The sequence below is a fragment of the Juglans regia genome, chromosome 9 (assembly GCF_001411555.2).
Source record: "Juglans regia cultivar Chandler chromosome 9, Walnut 2.0, whole genome shotgun sequence".
NCBI lineage: Eukaryota > Viridiplantae > Streptophyta > Magnoliopsida > Fagales > Juglandaceae > Juglans > Juglans regia.
Window position 1 is genome coordinate 21523490 of NC_049909.1, and position 22102 is coordinate 21545591.

General features: G+C 36.5%; 1 protein-coding gene and 1 long non-coding RNA gene across 2 annotated transcripts in view; one reads left to right on the plus strand and one right to left on the minus strand.

Annotated features, from left to right (window-relative positions):
- Positions 1-13880, plus strand: part of LOC109005771 (probable leucine-rich repeat receptor-like serine/threonine-protein kinase At3g14840) — a 47442-nt gene extending 33562 nt beyond the window's left edge. Inside the window, exons 21-24 of the mRNA XM_035693725.1 lie at positions 12080-12290; positions 12441-12678; positions 12819-12969; positions 13264-13880. Coding sequence (XP_035549618.1) covers positions 12080-12290; positions 12441-12678; positions 12819-12969; positions 13264-13662 — 999 coding nt within the window. The 3' untranslated portion in view covers positions 13663-13880. The remainder of the gene's footprint in view (positions 1-12079; positions 12291-12440; positions 12679-12818; positions 12970-13263) is intronic.
- LOC109005789 overlaps positions 1-22102 on the minus strand; it is a 104542-nt gene that overhangs the window by 18151 nt on the left and 64289 nt on the right. The gene's annotated exons all lie outside the window — the stretch shown is intronic.

A 22102-nucleotide genomic window follows, 5' to 3' on the forward strand; every position in this document is an offset into this window, starting at 1 on the left:
AAAGAATTCCGGAAGAGCTTTCTAAAAGAATCATTTACAAGAGCAAGTAAGCCGCTCCAACTTGTTCATACCGATGTTTGTGGACCGATCAAGCCTTCTTCAATTGGTATAAATCGATACTTCCTCTTCTTTATTGATGACTTCAGTAGAAAGAAATGGGTATATTTTTTGAAAGAAAAATCTGAAGTGTTTGGTGTTTGCAAAAAACTCTATGCACTTGTTGAAAAAGAAAATGGCTATGAGATTAAGGCTTTGAGATAGATAAAGGGGGTGAGTTTACATCTAATGAATTTAATGAGTTTTGTGAAGCACATGGGATTCGTCAGGCTTTGACAGTTCCGAGATCACCTCAACAAAATGGGATGGTTTAAAGAAAGAACAGAACGATTCTCAATATGGCTCGAAACATGTTGAAGATGAAGATGATGCCTAAAGAGTTTTGGGCGGAAGCGGTTGATTATGCTCTTTACTTATCAAACTGTTGCCCTACAAGAAGTGTAGAGAACTCAACTCCCCAAGAAGCATGGAGTGAAAGAAAGCCAAGTGTTTTTCATTTGAGAGTTTTCGGAAGTATTGGCTATGTGCATGTGCCCGATCAAGAAAGATCCAAGCTTGATGATAAAAGCAATAAGCACATCTTCGTCAGCTATGATCAAAGATCCAAAGGCTACAAGCTTTATAATCCAAGTACTAAGAAGATGGTCATTAGTAGAGATGTGAAATTTGACGAAGAAGGTTTGTGGGATTGGAGTGATCAAGAAAATGAAGGATATGATTTCTTACCCTTTCCTGAAAATGAAGATGTAGGAAATGATGTACAAGAACTCATGACACCTCCTCAATCACCAACAATTCCTAGTACTCCTTCATTATCTTCTTATGAAGGAAGCTCTAGTGAAAGGCAATTCTGAATGAGAAGTCTCCAAGATCTTTATGAGGTAACGGAGAATTTAATTGATGATCTAACTCTTTTTTGTCACTTTGCCGATTGTGAACCAATAAGTTTTGAAGAAGCGGTACAAGAGAAAAGGTGGAGAATTTCCATGGATGATGAGATCAAATCAATAAAGAAGAATGATACTTGGGAATTGACGACTTTACTAAAGGGACAAAAGCCCATTGGTGTGAAGTGGGTTTTCAAAGTACAGAAGAATACCAAGGGAGAAGTAGAAAGATTCAAGGCGAGATTGGTGGCCAAGGGATATAGCCAACATCCCGGTATTGATTATGGAGAAGTCTTTGCCCCTGTTGCACGATTAGAGAGGATCCAAATGATTATTTCTCTTGCAGCTCAAAAGAAGTGGAGGATTTATCAAATGGATGTCAAATCAGCTTTCCTAAATGGAGTCCTTGAGGAAGAAGTTTTTGTAGAACAACCTTTGGGTTATGTGGTCAAAGGGCAAGAAGATAAAGTGCTAAAGTTAAAGAAAGCCTTGTATGGCTTAAAACAAGCGTCAAGGGCATGGAATAGTCGAATTAACAAATATTCTCAGGGAAATGGATTCATCAAGTGCCCGCATGAATATGCACTCTATGCTAAGGTGAGTGAAAATGGAAACATTTTGCTTGTTTGCATATATGTTGATGATTTAATTTTTACTGGAAGCAATTTAAGCATGTTTGGAGAATTTAAGAAAATTATGACGAGAGAATTTGAAATGACCGATATTGGTCTTATGTCTTATTATCTTGGCATTGAGATTAGACAAATGGAGGATGGAGTTTTTATCTCTCAAGAAGGTTTTGCAAAGGAAATTCTCAAAAGATTCAAGATAGAAGATTGTCAATCCGTAAGTACCCCAGTTGAATGTGGAGCGAAATTGTCCAAGCATGAAGAAAAAGAGAAGGTAGACCCCACAATATTCAAGAGTCTTGTTGAAAGTTTGAGGTACTTGACTTGCACAAAACCCGATATACTTTATGGAGTTGGACTTGTTAGCCGATATATGGAGTCACCAAGCACAATGCATTTCAAAGCGGTTAAGAGGATTCTACGTTATCTAAAAGATACTATTGATTACGAACTTCTTTATTCATTTTCTAATGAATTTAAGCTTGTGGGGTATAGTGATAGTGATTGGGCCGGAGACTTGGATGATCGGAAGAGCACTACTGGTTTTGTGTTTTATTTGGGAAATACGACATTTAATTGGAGTTCTAAGAAGCAACCAATTGTAACGCTCTCCACATGTGAAGCTGAATATGTTGCTGCGACATCTTGTGTTTGTCATGCAATTTGGCTGAGAAGGTTATTGAATGAGCTACTCATGCCACAAGAGGAAGCCACAGAGATTTTTGTTGATAACAAGTTGACACTTGCATTGGCAAAAAATCCGGTCTTTCATGATAGAAGCAAGCATATTGATACAAGATTTTATTTTCTTCGAGAATGCATTGTCAAGAATGAAGTACAAGTCAAATTTGTGATGACTCATGATCAATTTGCATATATTTTTACGAAGCCTCTCAAGTATGATACTTTTAACAAGTTGCGGATGTTAATCGGAGTTACCAAAAATTAAGTTTAAAGGCGGGTGTTGAATTATAAACTTAAATAAAGTTGCCTTTTAGTAGATTCATGAACTAGAGTCCAGGTTCATCTTGAAAGAAGTAATTCATGTATTTGGAGATTCATGTATTGGGAGTATTCATGTACTTGGGTATTTGTGTACTAGGGAAGTTCATGTATTAAAGTAAATGCTAGGTGAATCTACAAGCCTATAAATACCCATGTATGCATTGGCACAAAGCAAGCCACTTGAGAAGTAATTCAGTTAGAGAAATTTTAGAAATAGTCTCTCCTCTCTTCCCTCTAGAATAGAATATCAATTTTTCTCCTCCAACATTCTACACAATTTTGCCAATTCTAATTTCTCATTTTGCTGTATTTGGTCATCCAAGTTGAAGGACAGGAAAGAGCTAGCCTCCTTATCCTGGTTTCGAATCGAATGTTGTTTTGGTATTTGTTTATGTGATTAGAAGTAAAAGAAGACAAGGTTCTTCTGTAAAAGAATTCTCCCACACTATATTCAATATCAGTCGTGCCTTTACATAGGCATTTGGTTACAAGCAGAGTATTGGAAATAATACAAATAGAAAAGGAAAATAAAGGTAAAGGAATCAAGTTTGTTATACTGGTTGTACGTTTATTACAAAAGGACTGTACATAGCAAGGAATAGACTGTCATAACAGAATAGGCAGCACTAGCGCACTCCTGAAGATTCTGATGAGTAGACTGAGGTGTATTGCTTCAGCTTTTTATTTTGTCCACTGTGATTCATTATCAAGCTTATGTTAATACGTCCCCTCGAGTCAAATGGGGTGTCACACACATTAAGACTCGTCCTTAGAGAAGAGAACTTGTCAGCAACTAAGGGTTTTGTAAATACATCTGCAATCTGATCTTTACTACTGCAAAAAGAAACCTGAAGCGTCTTGGGCCTTGGCAGCTACTGATCAGCTTTTAATTTCGACTTCCAAGCGTAGAAGCTGTCAAAGTAATACAAGGGTAAATCCCAAGATCGAATTCACAGGGACAATGAGAATTTAGCAAACATTTCATTTTCGCAAGACCACATATTACCGTTTGAAGTGACACGAAAATTTAAAATAATCAGCAAAGAGAAATAAATTCCTAAACTTAACCACTAACAATATTAACACCTAAATGTGGATATTTACTAAGGGAGTGTAGAGTGAATTATGAGTGAAATTGTCGGGACGTTCAAGCATAAGCAAAGCTGAAAATAAAAGAGAATCTATTTTTCTAAAATTGCTAAGATTAAAGGGATTTAAAGAAATCGTATGGAAGTTGACTTAAACTTGTAAGAAACAATTAAACAAACACTTGGGATGCAATTTTCACCCACTAATTTGATGATGGATTTACTTCTCTTTTTATTTTCTCTCGACCATTTTCTCATTCCTAGAAATCATAGTCGGATAATATAACAATGAACCACAATTTTATTTTAATAAAACTACTTGATAAATTATATAACAATCATAGAAAATGAAAGAAAATTATTAAAGTCATGTTACTTGTTCAAGTATCAATTGTGCCTTTACGTCTACAATTGATCTAAACCAAGAATAAAGAACTCTAATATTTTCTAAATGCACATTGAGATATAATCTACCAAGTTAATCATTAAAAGCACTAAATATTGAAGTCAATCCAATCCCAAATAGTCACGGGTTACTCATTGAATCCCAAGCTAAAAATCTAGCCTATCATCTCTAGATTAACAAAATGCTCAAGAAAATAAAAATCTAACATCATCATATATTGTTTCAAATGAAAATTACTGAATAAAAATATACTGCATCCCACAAATGTGCTGAAATTCAAAACCCAAAAACATACAAACTTGCAGAAAAATAAAATGAACTGGAAAAATAAATTGAAGAGGAAGATGAACACTGTGCGAAAATAAAACCGAAAAGAAGAAAAAAAACTGTGCGGAAAAAGACTTGCGGAAAAACTATAAAATTAAAACTGCCGGCGCACCAAATAAAATTTTCCTTTTATTCTCATCCCTTGTGCACGCCTCAGCACGCGTTTAATCTCCCTGCAGTGCCGTTTCACTTTCATCTTCGTGCGTTTTGACGTGCCCCTGTGTGCGTGCTTCCGCATTTCGCGTCCCGCCCAGCAACCGTTCCACTTCAGCTCCTGCGTTTCATGCGTCTCTGCTGCGCGTTTTGACCCAGCCCACGCTCGTGCATTTCGTTCCAGCCCAGTGCACACGCAGCTCCTGCGTTTCACGTCCAGCTCTTGCGTTTCGAGCGTGGGCCTCAGCTACGCGTTTCACGTCCAGCCCACGTGGGTCTGCCTTCCAGCCCGCGTGAGTCTGCCTTCCAGCTCCTGCGTTTCATTCCTTCACCACTTGCGTTTTGAGTTCAGCCCCAGCGTTTCATGCCTTCGCCCAGCGCGTTTTGATCTGCTGCAGCTGTGTATTTCTTTTGTTGCTGGCATTAGGTACTTCCAATAACACCCATATAATTTTAATATCTTTTCCACAATGCCTGCAACATAAGTAAATTATCAGAATAAAATTTGGGATATTAATAAGAATTTAACATTGAGTCAAGTATTAAAAATCAATACATAATTAAGTGCTTAATTTATTTTTTTGTTGAATAATTCATTCACTTAAGCAGCTTTATCATGTAATTTTTATCACTTTATCAGCTACCCTGTCACGAACAAAATGAATATCTATGTCTATGTGCTTTGTGCGTGAGTGATAAACAGGATTGGAAGTAAGATATGTCGCTCCCAAGTTATCACACCATAAGATAGGTGGATGATGCAGAGAAAAACCAAGTTCTTTGATCAAAGTCTGTAACCAAATAAGCTCAATCGTAGTATTGGCTAGAGATCGATACTCAGCCTCTGTACTGGATCGTGTAACAGTGTGCTGTTTACGGGAGCTCCAGGAAATTAAGTGATGACCCATAAAGATGCAGAAGCCTCCGGTGGAACGTCGATCATCGGGACAGCCCGCCCAATCGGCATCTGAGTAAGCATGAAGAGTAAAATTAGATTGTTTTGTAAAAAAGAGACCATGATTGATAGAAGATTTTAGGTATCTCAGAATCCTTTTTACAGCAGTCCAATGGGTAAGTTTAGGGTCATGCATGAATTGACAAACTTTGTTCACAGCAAAGGAAATGTCTGGTCTAGTTAGAGACAAGTATTGAAGGCTCCCAACGACACTCCTAAACAGGGTAGGATTATCAAAAGAGGGAGAATCAAACTTGGAGAGTTTAGTGGAGGCAGACATGGGGGAAGAAATGGGGTTGGACTCAGTCACATTGGTCTTCTTTAGAATATCAGATATGTACTTGCGTTGGGACAGCAACATACCACCAGGTAAATAATCTAATTCCAAACCAATAAAATAAGACAAACACCCTAAATCTTTGACAGGAAATGCACGGCTCAGATTGGCAAGAAATTTTTCGATGGCAGTAGATGAAGGGGATGTAATTACCATGTCATCAACATAAACTAATGTAAAGATGCAGAAATTTTCTCTATGAAGAATAAACAACGATGGATCCCCTTTTGAGGCTGTGAAGCCATAGTTAAGAAGCCAAGTGCTCAGCTCAGAGAACCAGGCACGTGGTGCTTGTTTGAGGCCATAAATGGTATTGTGAAGTTTACACACGTAATTAGGATGTTTGGGATCTACAAATCCAGGGGGTTGTTCCATAAAAACAGTCTCATTGAGCCGTCCATGAAGGAAGGCATTTTGAATATCTATTTGCCGTAGAGACCAATTTTGAGAAATGGCCACAGAGAGGACTAACCGAATGGTGGTGGGCTTTACTACGGGGCTGAAGGTTTCAGTGTAGTCGACTCCAGGTTGTTGATGAAAGCCTTTTGCAACAAGCCTAGCTTTCCTTCTCTTAATCGACCCATCCGAGTGAAGCTTCGTCTGAAAGACCCACCTGCAACCAACATGATTAGAGGCATGTATAGGGGGAACAAGTGACCACGTTTGGGTTTGAACCAGAGCATTGTATTCATTGGCCATGGCGTCTTTCCATTCGGGGAATTTCGAAGCAAAGGTAAATGACGATGGCTCATCGGGAATGGTTTTGGTGGAAATGAGACAGGTTCGTGATGGGTAAGGAATGGTTCCATCTGTGGGGACACGAAGACGAGAGGAATTGGTTTGAGAGCATGTGATTATGGGCGATCGAGGAGGAATGAGGCAAGGTGGATTTGGAGCAAGTGGAAATGCAGAGAATATTGGGGAAGAATGTGTCGGTAGGGAAGAAGAAGCCGTGGGTTGGTTTGAAGAGTTTGGGCTGGGAGAATTTGACTGGGCTGAGTTTGTATGATCAATATGAAGTGGACTGGGTGTGAGAGATGGGGATGTGCCGAGAGAGGGATTTATGGATTGAGTTGGATATGAGTTGGGTTGATTAATCGGAGGTGGGCCTAGGATAGAAGGCTGAAAACATGGAAGAGGGACGTTCTGGGTAATGGACTGAGATGGAGTTGGATTGGTTTTTTTGTATGGGAAATTTTGTTCTGCAAAGATAACATCCCTAGAAATGTAGAGACGATTATTTTTGAGATCAAGACATTTGTATCCTTTGTGGGAGGAACTGTATCCAAGAAAGATGCATGACGTGGACCGAAAATTTAACTTGTGTCGATTGTAAGGACGTAAATTAGGCCAGCATTCACATCCAAAAATTTTTAAAAAACTATAATCCGGTGGTTTGTGATAGATCATGGAATATAGAGATTTATTATGTAAAACAGGTGTGAGAAGTAAATTAATTAAATAAGTGGCCGTTTGAAAGGCATCATCCCAAAAGGAAAGAGGTAGAGAAGCTTGGGCTAAAAGGGTGAGGCCAGTTTTGACAATATGACGATGTTTTCGTTCTATAAGTCCATTTTGTTGATGAGTGTGCGGGCATGAAAAACGATGAGTGATGCCAAGATGTTTACAAAGAGGGACGAGAGAGCGAAATTCTCCACCGGCATCAGTTTGAAGTGATATTATCTTGCAATTAAAGAAGCGTTCAACAAAACTAATAAAAGAAGTGAAAGTAGACAAGACATCTGATTTAAGTTTGAGAGGAAAAATCCATGAAAATCTGGTGAAATGATCAACAATAGACAAGTAATATTTGAAGCCATTTCTAGACATAAGTGGAGCTGGGCCCCATACATCGGCCCAAACTAATTCTAAGGGCTTGGTAGTGCAAGTTGAACTTGAAGAAAATGGAAGCTGATGTGCCTTAGCCAGGGGCATTCGGGACAAGTGAACTTGGAGGCAGTGGGGAAATACGGCAAACAGTTGGATCGCAGGATTCGGGAAACTAGATCAAGAGAGGGGTGTCCAAGACGTCGGTGCCATTGACTGATGGTGGTTCGTTCTCCAAGAAGGGCACTCGGGGAGGAGGAGATTAAGGGAGGAGGGAACTGGTAGAGGCCTTCACGGACAGGTCCGTTGATGAGGAGCTTCCCTGTGATTTTGTCCTTAACAGAGAAATGATTTGAGTGAAATTAAAAAAAACAAGCATTGTCATGAAAAAATTGAGAAACAGACACCAAATTCTACGTAATAGATGGTACATGAAGCAATTTTGAGAGATGAAATGAAGAGAAATTAGAAAGTAATAAAGAGTCACCAATGTTTTCGATAGGAAGACCACTTCCATTGCCGACTCTAATTTGATCATTTCCTGTGTAAGGTTCTGAGGATAGATTGAGTTGGGAAAAATCATGGGTGATGTGGTGAGTAGCGGCGGAATCTGGGTACCATAATGAGTCAGTGATGGCGGAAGGAGAGGTGTAGTTGGCTACAGGGGGAGTGGAGAAAGAGTGAGGTGGTTCGTACTAGTACGCATGATCAAATCTTGAGTAACATTGAAGAGCTGTATGACCTGTTTTGAAGCAAATCTGACATGTGGGGCGAGGAAAAGTTGATTGTGAGTTGTTATTTTGAAAGGGCCAGGACTGAGACTGAGATGGTGAAAAACGTCCCCTGTAAAAACCTCTGTTACGGCCACGACTAAATCTGTTCCCCCTATAGGGACCTCTTCCCCTTTGGTCGCGAGATTGGCCAGTACTTAGATTTACTGATGGTTCAAGAGAGGTAAGATAGCCAGTGTTGCGAGAGACATGGGTCATTCGACTTTCATGAGCTAGGAGAAGATGGTATAGATCATTTGAAGTGATGGGTTCGGTTCTTGTAGTTATGGAGGTAACAAAAGGCTCATACGAGGGACCAAGGCCATTTAGAAGATATGTTACAAACTCTTTGTCAGGCAGTGGGTTCCCAGTGGCAGCAATAGTATCAGCTAGCATTCTGACTTTGTTAAAAAACTCAGAAACAGATTGCTCTCCTTTAGAAAGGTTGGTGAGTTGAAATCTAACTTGGAACTCTTTGGCTTGGGAGTGAGAACTAAACATGGATTCAAGCTTTAGCCACAACTCCCTTGAGTTTCCTGAAGTAATAACATGACCAATAACATAATCAGCAAGAGAGGAAAACAAAATACTAAGGATCATTTGATCAGTCTTTTGCCAAGAAAGATAGTCAGGATTGGTTTTTGGCATTGAACTTGACTCTGTTAGGAGAGTTTTGGGAGGGATGATCTGAGTGCCATTTACAAAAGAAAAGAGGTCTTGTCCTCTAAGATAGGCAGAGATCTGGGCTTTCCAAAGTAAGTAATTATCAGGGTTTAATTTGATTGTGACTATGTGAGAAAATGAGGGTGAGATAGAGGTGGAAGATGATGTAGTCATTGCAAAGTGTGGACCGAGAGACTGCTAGTCAGCAGCTCTAATACCATAAAAGAAGACAAGGTTCTTCTGTAAAAGAATTCTCCCACACTATATTCAATATCAGTCGTGCCTTTATATAGGCATTTGGTTACAAGCAGAGTATTGGAAATAATACAAATAGAAAAGGAAAATAAAGGTAAAGGAATCAAGTTTGTTATACTGGCTGTACGTTTATTACAAAAGGACTGTACATAGCAAGGAATAGACTGTCATAACAGAATTGGCAGCACTAGCGCACTCCTGAAGATTCTGATGAGTAGACTGAGGTGTATTGCTTCAACTTTTTATTTTGTCCACTGTGATTCATTATCAAGCTTATGTTAATAAGAAGCAAACATAATTATCATTTTAGGCAGTATTTGCTAATCTTTTGGACAATATATAATACATTGAATATGATATCATCTTTCCAAGAATTTGATGATCTATCATGTATAGTAAAGGTTCTGATGATCTGATCATGCTACATCACGGAAGATGATGAAATATGTTGCTTCTTTTGTGTGCAGCGATCTTTCATTTAACAATTTTACAATAGAAAAATCGAACTTATCATCATCAAGTTGCAGTCAAAATCGGGATCGCCAGTAAGATCGACTTTCATCTAATAATGTGACGCACATGTATGCATGGTCACACACACACACACACATATATACTAGCATCAACTTGTTTATCTTGGTGTTATTTTCCTCAGGATCAACTTGTTCAAGAGCTCTTCGATGGGCAATGAAATGTAAGTATCAACTTCACCTATCGAAAACATGTTTCGTAAATTTTTCTGAGGTAAAATTTCTTGTGATATATTATATGTCACATGCAAATCCGATTTCATCGATGTTATAATATTGATGCTAACTTCTTGATGATCATCTGGACCTTCATTGTACTACGTACGTATATACTGGTAGCATTCTTTCGTGTTCGAGGACTAGCTTACCGGATTGTCCACAAAGTAAGTTGAAATGTCATATACTTCCTCAAGATTGTTAAATTCTCGTGGCCTGTTACAATTGGGTCAGTAGTGTACCATCCTAATTTGCTTTTCCTTGTCTTGGTGGATGAAGGGATTAGGACCAATTATATTTATATGATGCTAAAATTTTGCTTTTTGTCTCAGGGTCCACGAGGCTTCATATAAATTGCGGTAAAGAATTAGATGTTATTGAAGGTACTGAATATGATGCTGATACAGATCAAGGGGGACCTTCAAATTTCTTCCTCACAAAAGACTGGTCGTTTAGCAGCACTGGTCACTTCCCTAATGAAAAAGCTTACATTTTGAAAAATTCGACCGAACTGATCTCTACAGACACGACCGATCTAAGACTGTACATGACAGCGCGCTTTTCTCCTCTCTCTCTTACTTATTACGCCTTTTGTTTGGTAAGTGGGAGTTACAGTGTAAGGCTCCATTTTGCGGAGATAGTGTTCACTGATGATGAAACGTACAGAAGCTTAGGAAGACGTATATTTGATGTTTACATTCAGGTTAATTTCCTACGTAAATTAACATTGTTGCTAGCATGAAACAATTGTTAATGCATTAATGGATTCAAACAGTAATATATATTGTAGGGAGAGCTAGTGCGGAAGGATTTCGACATTGTAATAGCAGCAGGTGGGGTTCGTAAGCCAAATATACAAAATTTTAATGCTGTCGTGACTAATAGTACCCTGGAGATCCGCTTCTACTGGGCTGGGAAGGGGACAACTGATATCCCGTCCAAAGGAGATTATGGTCCTCTTATTTCTGCCATTTCTGTGGATATCCGTAGGTTTTCTAGCTGTTGAATATTGAGCTCTTGCATTCACTTCTAATGGCCTTGTTTGCTCACATATTTTTTATTTTACTTTTCTTTCTGTACTGGATAATTTAAGACAGCATGATGATGCTTTATATAGAGTTTAATTTCTTTACGGAAAACATTGATCATGGGTGCATGCCAAACTCATTAAATTCCATCAATTTGTTTTTTTTTTAATGGTGTTCATTTCAATGTTTTCCTCTTTTTGAAAAAAAAAAAAAAATCCATGCAAACTACTATAAAATTCCAAATTAGGTAGTGGAAGAAAATAATTATGTTGATTTTTAACTTTTGAAACTGTCAGTCATATATTTCTTAGTGGGATGGTTGATGATTTCTCCTATCAATTGCCTTGACGTTCATTTTAAACTATAACTCCTTAATATATATATTTTCAATGCAGACCCTTCAGGCGGTATATCTGTAGGAGCAGTGGTTGGAATTCTCGTTGCCGGAGCTTTTGTCATAATATTATTTGTTGTGGCTATCCTCTGGTGGAAAGGCTGTCTAGGACAGAGATCAAGTGCTACTGATCATGGTAGTTTCAAGGAAATTAATATTGTTATTATCAATCAGTACTTTTCCTTCCCTACAATCAATAGAAGTTTCATTAAAATATTTTCGTCTGTATAATGAGGAATGTTAAGAATTCTTCAAATTTCCCAAACATAGTTGCCTATCTAACTTGGCATGCACCTTCCTCAGATTTAAGAGACCTAGACCTGAACACTGGAAAATTCACCTTAAGGCAAATCAAAACAGCCACAAACAACTTTGATGAGGCTAATAAAATTGGGGAAGGTGGTTTTGGTTCTATTTATAAGGTATGCCAGAGAAAATAATTTCTTTTGATTGATGCGAGTTGAACTCTTATCTTCTTAACTATATCTCTTTCTTTTTGAAGTGTCATTGTTTAAGCATGAAAAGAAGTTTATGTTTTCTGTATGCGCATAGGGCCTTCTGTCTGATGGCACCATGATGGCAGTCAAACAACTTTCTTCCAAATCAAAGCAAGGAAATCGTGAGTTTTTGAATGAGATCGGCATGATTTCTGCTTTGCAGCACCCTCATCTTGTAAAGCTCTATGGATGCTGTGTTGAAGGAAATCAATTGTTGCTGGTATACGAATACATGGAAAATAATAGCCTTGCTCGTGCTTTGTTTGGTAAAATTTTATCTTCATGCACGTAATTGCTTTCTTTACTTGTATGCGTATTTATAACAGGCAATCAATGATAACGTACATGCATGTATCATGTATGCATAATGGTAATAATCCTAATTAAATGCTTTCTTTTGACTTGATTGATTGAAGGGCCAGAAGAATATCAGTTGCAATTGGATTGGCCAACAAGACATAGGATTTGTGTTGGTATAGCAAGAGGTTTGGCATATCTCCATGAAGAATCAAGGTTGAAGATTGTCCATAGAGACATCAAGTCTACTAATGTCTTGCTTGATAAAAATCTGAACCCTAAGATATCTGACTTTGGTATGGCCAAGCTTGATGAAGAGGATAATACCCACATTAGCACCCGAATTGCTGGAACTTAGTGAGTTGTATTTTATAATGAACCTAAGATCTTTGTTTTAAAGGAAAAAAAAACAATTAGAGATGATTGCCTTTGATTATATAGCAATGTTACAAATTCCTGATACTGAGAATGCCGCATGTTGATATGTGATTTTGCAGTGGTTATATGGCACCTGAGTATGCGTTGCATGGTTATTTAACTGACAAAGTAGATGTTTACAGTTTTGGAATTGTTGCCTTGGAAATTGTCAGTGGGAAGACCAACACGAGTCACCGGCCTAAGGGGGAATCTCTCCTTCTTCTTGATTGGGTGATCTGAATCACTTTTTTTGTCTTGCATTTCTTGACTCTCTTGTTTAATTTTATTTTCTTGTGTTTGCTAATATTAAAAATGTGGACTAGCTAGGAAAATATTTCACAAAAAATATAAAATATTCTTGTAGAGCAAGAATGAAGAATCAACTCCAACTTCTATTATCTGTTTCCACTTTTTTTTTCAAGAGTCTACAAAATGGCTTATTTTGACTTGTTACTGATTTCTCAAGTCAAAATGAGCCATTTTTCCTCTATAATTGGCAGCTTATTGTTTGATCTGATTATGCAGGCACTTGTTTTGAAAGAGAAGGGAAATTTGTTGGATTTGGCTGATCCAAGATTAGGCTCAAACTACAACAACGAAGAGGTTATGCGCATGATTAATGTGGCTCTCCTATGCGCTAATGTTTCTGCATCAGTTAGGCCTACCATGTCCTCAGTGGTGAGCATGCTTGAGGGCGGTGCTGTTATTCCTGAGTTGGGTCCAAATTTAAGTACCGTAGATGATGAAATGAAAGTGAAGGCACTGTGGGATCATTTTCAAGATAAGAAAGAATCGAGTAGGGGAAATAGCCAGACCCAAAGTGTATTAACGGATGACCAATTCACTGGTACCTCATCCACATCCGGCGCCGTTGATCAATATCCAATCAATATGGATTCTAGTTATTTGGAGAAAAGAGTTTAGATAAATGATCAATACTACTCTTCATTCTTAGGGTGTCAGTCTTTAATCGCACTAATTGTTGCGACATATTTTAAGTACTTGTTGCATATATAGGTAAATTAAGTACTTAAATAAAAAAAATCCCATAAAGTATGTGATACTGATTTGGGATTATATTTGAACTGGGACATAATCTTTATCATGTTTTACAATTTACATTTCCTGATTTTCATGTTTAATTTTCCCATTGATATTGCATTCTGATTAGATTTTGTATATCTTGTTGGTCCATAAAATCAAAAAATTTATAGCCATAACTGGCAACTTTTGACGCATTCCCTTTTGATTTTTCTGGATTATAAGATAAACAAAATATTTATGAATTTGAAAAATACATAAATTCTACTTAAACTATCATTTAATTTCTAAATCACTCCTGAAACTATAAAAAAATATATAATTAAGAAAAACTCTACTCGTGAAATGTAGTGTGGCAGCCAGCCTTTACATGCAATCAAATCCTAACATGGACCTGCAAGTACTGATCATTACTATTTACCCCTAATGCGCACCAAATATATATATATATATATATATATGTACATAGAAATATTTAGAAAAATAAATCCCAGTAGTTCCAATTGATGATCATTACCCCTAAATATATTATTATAAGTTTTACAAATTGATGTACTGTTTGATCAATTTCAGAAGTTCAAATCAAAATTAGGCGAGTCAAAGCTAGATATCTAAGATATATGTGACGTGGCACTGCAATCACACTCCATTCATGCATAATGTCCCAACAACAATGTCATTAGAAACGGAAAAGAGATTATTGAAGAGAAAATGTGTTTCTTTTGTCTTCGACTAGATTACCAAAATACAAAACAATGAACAAAGAGATAAATCAAATAAAACAAACAACCCAGCCTACTTTCTAATATTATTTCCTACATTTCGTGTTATAAGATAAACCTCCCTTTGTTTAAAAAAAAAAAAAAAAGGATAAACCTCCCTTGTCCAATCTATGATCCCTTGCAAGACTAGTAGTTGCCTACCTTTAATGCAGCTTCGTACAAAAGTAATCAAGCAAGCTAGAACTTGAAGATCATGACTGTGCATGGCCCACATGATTAAATCAAAGGGGACTTTTCTAAATCAGTGTATCATGGCCTCCAGAAGACTTTTCTAACCTGTGTCGACCTGCGGATGGTGGCTAGGAGCATTCATATGACATTATGGGACGCGGACTTCATTTGCCCATAACAATTAAAATATCATTGACTGCTTTATTTCCTCGAACCAGCTTCTGATCCCTCGATGTCATATCTTTTTTTCTCTCAGGGTAAAAGATGTTTGGGAGTTCTTTTATATGCAACTTGGGGCAGATTTTTATGAACAGCTGTGGACAACATCGGGTTGAGAACCCGTGGTCCTTCATGCGGCCACGCAGGCAGGAGCTATGTATATATACAGAGTCGAAAGTTGAGAACTGGTACGGATACAGTCAGAGTTCAATAATTTTTTTTTTTTTAAATGGGATAGTAATATTTAAAATATAAAATAAATAATAAAATTAATCTCTTTTTATTAATTAAAATTTTTTAAATAAATGATAATTTCGTATAATATCATATCAAGGTGTGACCGAATCTTGTCAGCTTTATACTTCATTTTTATAAAACGATTTATTCATATTCCAAATAAATAAAATTTCAGTAATTTATAAAAAAATAGGCTCCATCTTAAAAAAAAGTATAAAAAAATCAATTATTTTTTAGTGAGATATATTTTTTTACAAAAAAACTTAATCGAGAGTTGTTTATTTGAGACTTATACTTAATATTAATCATTAATTAAATATTCAATTTGTCAGATTTACTCATTAAGTGAGAGTCTGACCCATATGTAAAGATGAGTGTTAAGATATATAATAAATAATAAAATTCACATCTTTCCATCAATTTAACCTTTTTTATTTTACAATTATATGGATCAACAAATAATATCGACGATTAGTCCCGATTTCTAAATTTTAGGCAAGAATAATTTTACTTAGCATTCCATACAATATATATCTTTTAATTTTTTTTATAATAAGTATGTAGTGTATAAATAATGAGTAGAATAATTTAATTAATTTAATAAAAATAAAATATATATGATATGTAACGTGGGATGCTGAGTAGCATAACACGGTAGGCAATAGACAATATCAAATGTCATTCCTTTGATCATTTGCTCGTGTACCACTTGCGTCCCGTTTTTATTTCACAGTCTCTCTCTGTCTCTCTCTCTCTCTCGCTCATTTGCTCGTGTACCACCTGCGTCCCCTTTTTATTTCACAATTTCTCTCTCTCTCACTCATTCGCTCTCTCTTCCTATCTTTCTCCAATCAGAGGTCCTTCCTTTAATTTGCTGATGATCTTCAGTACTACGTACTTTCACTTGCTAATTGGGTATGCCGGTATGTTGTGAAGTCGTTCATGGTATTTTCATTGGAAAATAAATATGTTCTTGTTCGACTTCTTCTTGCTTCAATCGTCATGACCGTTTGGTTTGCAACTTTTGCTTCCGGAGTCCCTGATCAACTGCCCCCTGATGAAGATATACACACACACAGATACATACACACGCAGAGTACCAATTACCGTTACAAACTGACCAACCATTGACCCTTGGCCAACACGTGCATGGAAAATAAAAGATATGCTTTCGTAGATACAAAATGCAAATAAATACTCACAGATTGACAAAAGGGAGCTGATCAGCAAAACTCGGAGGAATTGATCCATTGATATAATTGCGAGTGAGATCACTGTTTAATGGAAGAAACTTCACTACTTAGTACTCTTTCTCAACTTCGAATCAATGGAAAAAAAAAAAAAAAGGATCCCAATATTCTATCACAGATAATAAATAGTTGACATATTGCAACACGTGTAATAGTTTCATTTGATACATGTAATAGTTAGTTTGCTTTCTGTTAGTTAGTTTTGCTTTCTGTTATTTCTATTTCCTTTCTCTATTGTTCTCTGGTTATAAATACAGAGGATGAATACTGTAAACTCAAGTCGAATGAATAAAGTTCAAGTTCCAGTTTACTTCTTTCACACTTTTCTCTATTATTTCTTTTACTCTGTATCATGGTATCAGCGTAGGAGGATCTATGTCCACTGATTCTGTTTCCGCTTCTATTACTAATTCTACGAATATGGAGAGCAATCCATATCACTTACAAAGTGGTGATTCACCAGGTGCAATCTTGGTGTCTAATATCCTCACTGGGGAAAATTACCATACATGGAGCAGGTCCATGATGATGACCTTGAAGGCGAAAAACAAAATTGGTTTTGTAAACGGATTGATAGTTCGTCCAGCTTCAACAGATAATTCAAATGTCTTGTGGGAAAGATGCAACAATATGGTATCTTCTTGGATTATCAGTTCAGTGTCAAGGGAAATTGGGGCCAGTATCATTTGTGCACAAACTGCAAAGGATATGTGGCAAGATCTCAAGAATAGATTTACACAAGGAAATGGGCCAAGAATTTTTCAACTCCAGAAAGATTTTTCAATGTTGATCCAAGAAAACATGTCGGTAAGGGATTACTATACAAAATTTAAGTCTTTATGGGATGAATTGGCTGATTACAATCAAATCCCTACTTGTTCTTGTGGGATTTTAAGAACCTGCACTTGTGATGCCATTCGGCAATTCTTGAAATATCAAGATAGACAACATGTCATTCAATTCTTAATGGGGTTGAATGAATATTTTTCTCATGTTAGAGGGCAGATTCTGATGATGGAACCTCTACCAGAAATAAACAAAGTATTTTCTTTAATAGTCCAAGAAGAAAAACAGAGAGAAATCAGCAGAACTAATGCAACTGAGACTGTTGCTTTCATGAGCAAAATACAAGAATCAATTCCATCAGGCCAAAGATTTGTTTCTGGAAACCAGCAGCAAAGAAGAGCCAAACTGTTCTGTACTCATTGTGGTATGTCTAATCACACGGTTGATAAGTGTTACAAAGTACATGGCTATCCTCCAGGATTCAAATCTACTAATTTTCGACAGAAAGGAAAGTCTGCATCAGCAAACCAAGTCACGAGCCAACCTTTTGCTACACCCTTTGAGACTTATAATAATCTGCCTTTCTCTCAAGAGGACTGTCAAAAATTGTTAGCTTTAATCCACTCACAATCTAATGAAACCATAACCCATCAAGCAGCCAATGTTGTTTCTAGCACTCCTCAAATAACCCAAGGTATGATATTTTCTAGTTTTTCCTCAAATTGTTCAACATCTTCATCAATAATTCAGAATAATTGGGTTGTAGACACTGGTGCTACAGACCATATTATTCATTCCATTGATATCTTTACTTCCATAACAAAGTCTTTAAACACTTTTGTTAAGCTTCCCAATGGCAATACTGTACCAGTCACCCATCTTGGCACAGTCAAATTGTCTGAAAACTTAATTCTCAAAGATGTGCTTTGTGTACCATCTTTTTCATATAATTTGCTTTCTGTTAGCAAACTCACTTCATCTCAGAAATGCACCTTCATATTTCTACCTGATCTTTGTTTTATTCAGGAATTTACCCCATGGAAGATGATTGGGATAGCTAGAAAGTCTGCTGGGCTATACATCTTGCAACAATCAGGTGCTTATGCTATTGAGTTTCAACCAAAAACAAACACTGTGAATTCCATTACAAATTCCAAAATCTGGCATAGTAGATTAGGACATCCTTCCATATCTCGATTATCTCTTCTTTCAAAGAATGTACCAGACATTAGTTTCTCAGACAAACTTGATAGTCATTGTACAGTTTGTCCTTTGGCCAAACAGAAAAGGCTTTCTTTTGAGACTCATTCATACAATAAAAGTTCTTCTTTCAATCTTGTTCATGCTGATATATGGGGTCCCTTTTCTGTTCCAACTCATAATGGTTCTAGATACTTTCTTACCTTGGTGGATGATCACACTAGATTTACTTGGACATACTTAATGAAAACAAAATCTGAAGTTCAAAATATTTTTATTGCATTTTACAATCTGGTTGAAACACAGTTTGAGACAAAAATAAAATGTGTGAGATCTGACAATGGGTTAGAGTTCAAAATGACAAATTTTTTTAATTCAAAAGGAATTTTGCATCAACTATCATGTGTAGAAACACCTCAACAAAACTCTATAGTTGAGAGAAAACATCAACATTTATTGAATGTAGCAAGAGCTTTAAAATTTCAATCAAACATACCTTTGATTTTCTGGGGAGAATGTATACTTGCTGCAACATATCTCATCAATAGAATTCCTTCATTAATTCTGAATAACGGATCTCCACATGAAGTTTTGTACAAATCAGTTCCAACATATCATCATTTAAAAATCTTTGGGTGTTTATGTTATGCATCAACACTTACACAAAATAGATCAAAATTTTCGCCAAGAGCAAGAAAATGTGTCTTTGTAGGATATCCATTTGGTATAAAGGGCTACAAGCTTTATGATTTGGAACAGAAAATATTTCTTGTTTCCAGGGATGTAATATTCCATGAATCAATATTTCCTTTTTCATCTCACTTGAATACAAGTTCTATGACTGAAAATCCATATCAGTCAAATAAATTGTCAGAAAACTCCATTTCTGTTCTTCCAAAACCAGTTCCAGATTACAATGAAAATGTAATCTACTCTGAATCATTACAGACAGAAAACACCTCTCCTGCACCATTGCAATCAGAAATTTCTTCTCATGATTCAAGTACTCAAGTTAGTACAGACTTACCCATACATGATGCAAATCAATTTCCACCCTTAAGAAAATCAACTCGACAACAAAAGAGGCCTGGTTATTTGCAAAATTATCATTGTAATTTAGCTGCTCTTGCTTCTCAATCATCTACAAGGGATCCTGCTACTAATCCAGGTAATAAACATAGCATATCTGATGTTCTTTCTTACTCCAAATTATCTGCATCACATAAAGCCTTCTCGGTTGCTATTTCTTCAGAATCAGAACCTTCATTTTATCACCAAGCTGTCCAGCATGCTCATTGGAGAGCTGCTATGTCTACAGAATTATCTGCACTAGAAATGAATGACACTTGGGCCCTTACAACACTACCACCTAATAAAACTCCTATAGGTTGTAAGTGGGTATATAAAATAAAATACAATTCTGATGGTTCAATAGAGAGACATAAGGCAAGACTTGTTGCCAAAGGGTATACTCAAAAGGAAGGCTTAGATTTTTTTGAGACTTTCTCACCCACTGCAAAGATGGTGACTGTGAGGTGTGTTTTATCACTTGCTGCAATACGCAATTGGCAGATTGTTCATCTAGATGTTAATAATGCATTCCTATATGGGGAATTAGATGAAGAAGTTTTTATGAAGCCTCCTCCAGGTTATCTTAGAAAGGGGGACAAAAGAGTATGTAAATTGCAAAGGTCTCTATATGGCCTAAAACAGGCTTCAAGACAGTGGAATTCCAAGTTTACTTCTGTGCTATTTAACATGGGATTCTCACAATCAAAGGCTGACTATTCTTTGTTTACTAAGAAAGAAGGAAACTCATTTGTTGCCTTGTTATTGTATGTAGATGATATACTGCTGGCTAGTAGTGATATAGCTGCAATTGAGAGTGTTAAAAGATCTCTAAATGCTGAGTTCAAATTAAAAGATTTGGGACCTGCAAAATTCTTTCTTGGTATGGAAATATCTCGATCAAAAAAGGGTATTTCTTTGTCTCAAAGAAAGTACACTTTAGAGCTTATTTCAGATTCTGGTTTACTTGCTGCAAAGCCAGCTCTATTTCCTATGGACACTCATACAAAACTATCCAAAGATGATGGTGAATTAGTGAGTGATTTTTCAGCTTACAGAAGACTAATTGGCAGGTTATTGTATTTGACTCACACTAGACCCGATATTACATTTGCAGTACATCATCTTAGCCAATTCTTGGATAGCCCTCGAATGCCCCATTTACAAGCTGCTATGAGAATCTTGAGATATCTCAAGTCTGCTCTTGGACAAGGCTTATTTTTCTCAGCTTCATCAAAGGTTCATGTCAAAGCTTTTTCGGATTCAGACTGGGCTAGTTGCCCTGACACTCGCAGATCAATAAGTGGTTATTGCATCTTTATTGGGGATTCTCTTGTATCATGGAAATCTAAGAAACAACACACAATATCAAGATCTTCAGCTGAGGCTGAATATAGATCCATGGCATTTACAGTTTGTGAAATTGTTTGGATCAAAGCCTTATTGGCTGACTTGCATCAACAACACACTCAGCCAGCTCTCTTATTTTGTGATAACCAAGCTGCTCTTCACATAGCAGCTAATCCAGTCTATCATGAACGTACTAAACACATAGAAATAGATTGTCATTTAGTGCGTGAGAAGTTACAAGAGGGTTTGATTACTACTTTGCATGTATCTTCTGCTCATCAGGTTGCAGATATAATGACCAAGCCTTTGGGTTCTAAGTCATTTGAAGTTCTTCTATCCAAGATGAATGTGCATAATATATACACATCATCTTGAGGGGGACTATCACAGATAATAAATAGTTGACATATTGCAACACGTGTAATAGTTTCATTTGATACATGTAATAGTTAGTTTGCTTTCTGTTAGTTAGTTTTACTTTCTGTTATTTCTATTTCCTTTCTCTATTGTTCTCTGGTTATAAATACAGAGGATGAATACTGTAAACTCAAGTCGAATGAATAAAGTTCAAGTTCCAGTTTACTTCTTTCACACTTTTCTCTATTATTTCTTTTACTCTGTATCATATTCCATGAAATTTTGTCAAAATCTAATGAAATATTAACGGACTTCATATATTTTAGAATAAAAAAAAAAAGTGGTCTTCACTGATAATGCAATTTTAATGGACCTGTTTACTAAGCTGGTTTTCGAATATCCCGTAGAAATGCAATTTTTCTATTGTCATGGCCCTCATCGTTAGCTTGCCTGGTATATATATCGCATCCCCGTTTACCGTATTTATAACCATCTATCTCTTTTACAATAAATAATGCTATTGTCTTTTAAAAGTTCTAAGAAAAACCAATTCAGATCCCATGTCAAATTTCATAGTCTCCGGAACGCAATGGGCTATCCTCGAATGCACCGAGAACCCATGATCATAAGTCTTCATCATCAAAAACTCTCAAATGGCAAAATAGCAAATTACTCGTGACGCAATGAGAGCTTAGTTGAACAAGAATTAAGTGTTTGGTTTTTTAAAAAAAAATCAATGTATAAATGACATGACTCGATATATATGAGATGTCAGATCTAGCACTGTATATTAAAAGAGTTTTAAAATCTAACGTATTATATCGATTCAGATTTATTTTTATAAGATTTATTTGTAAAAAACAATTTTTCACTTGAACTCTCTAATGCAAAAAATTAAAGTGC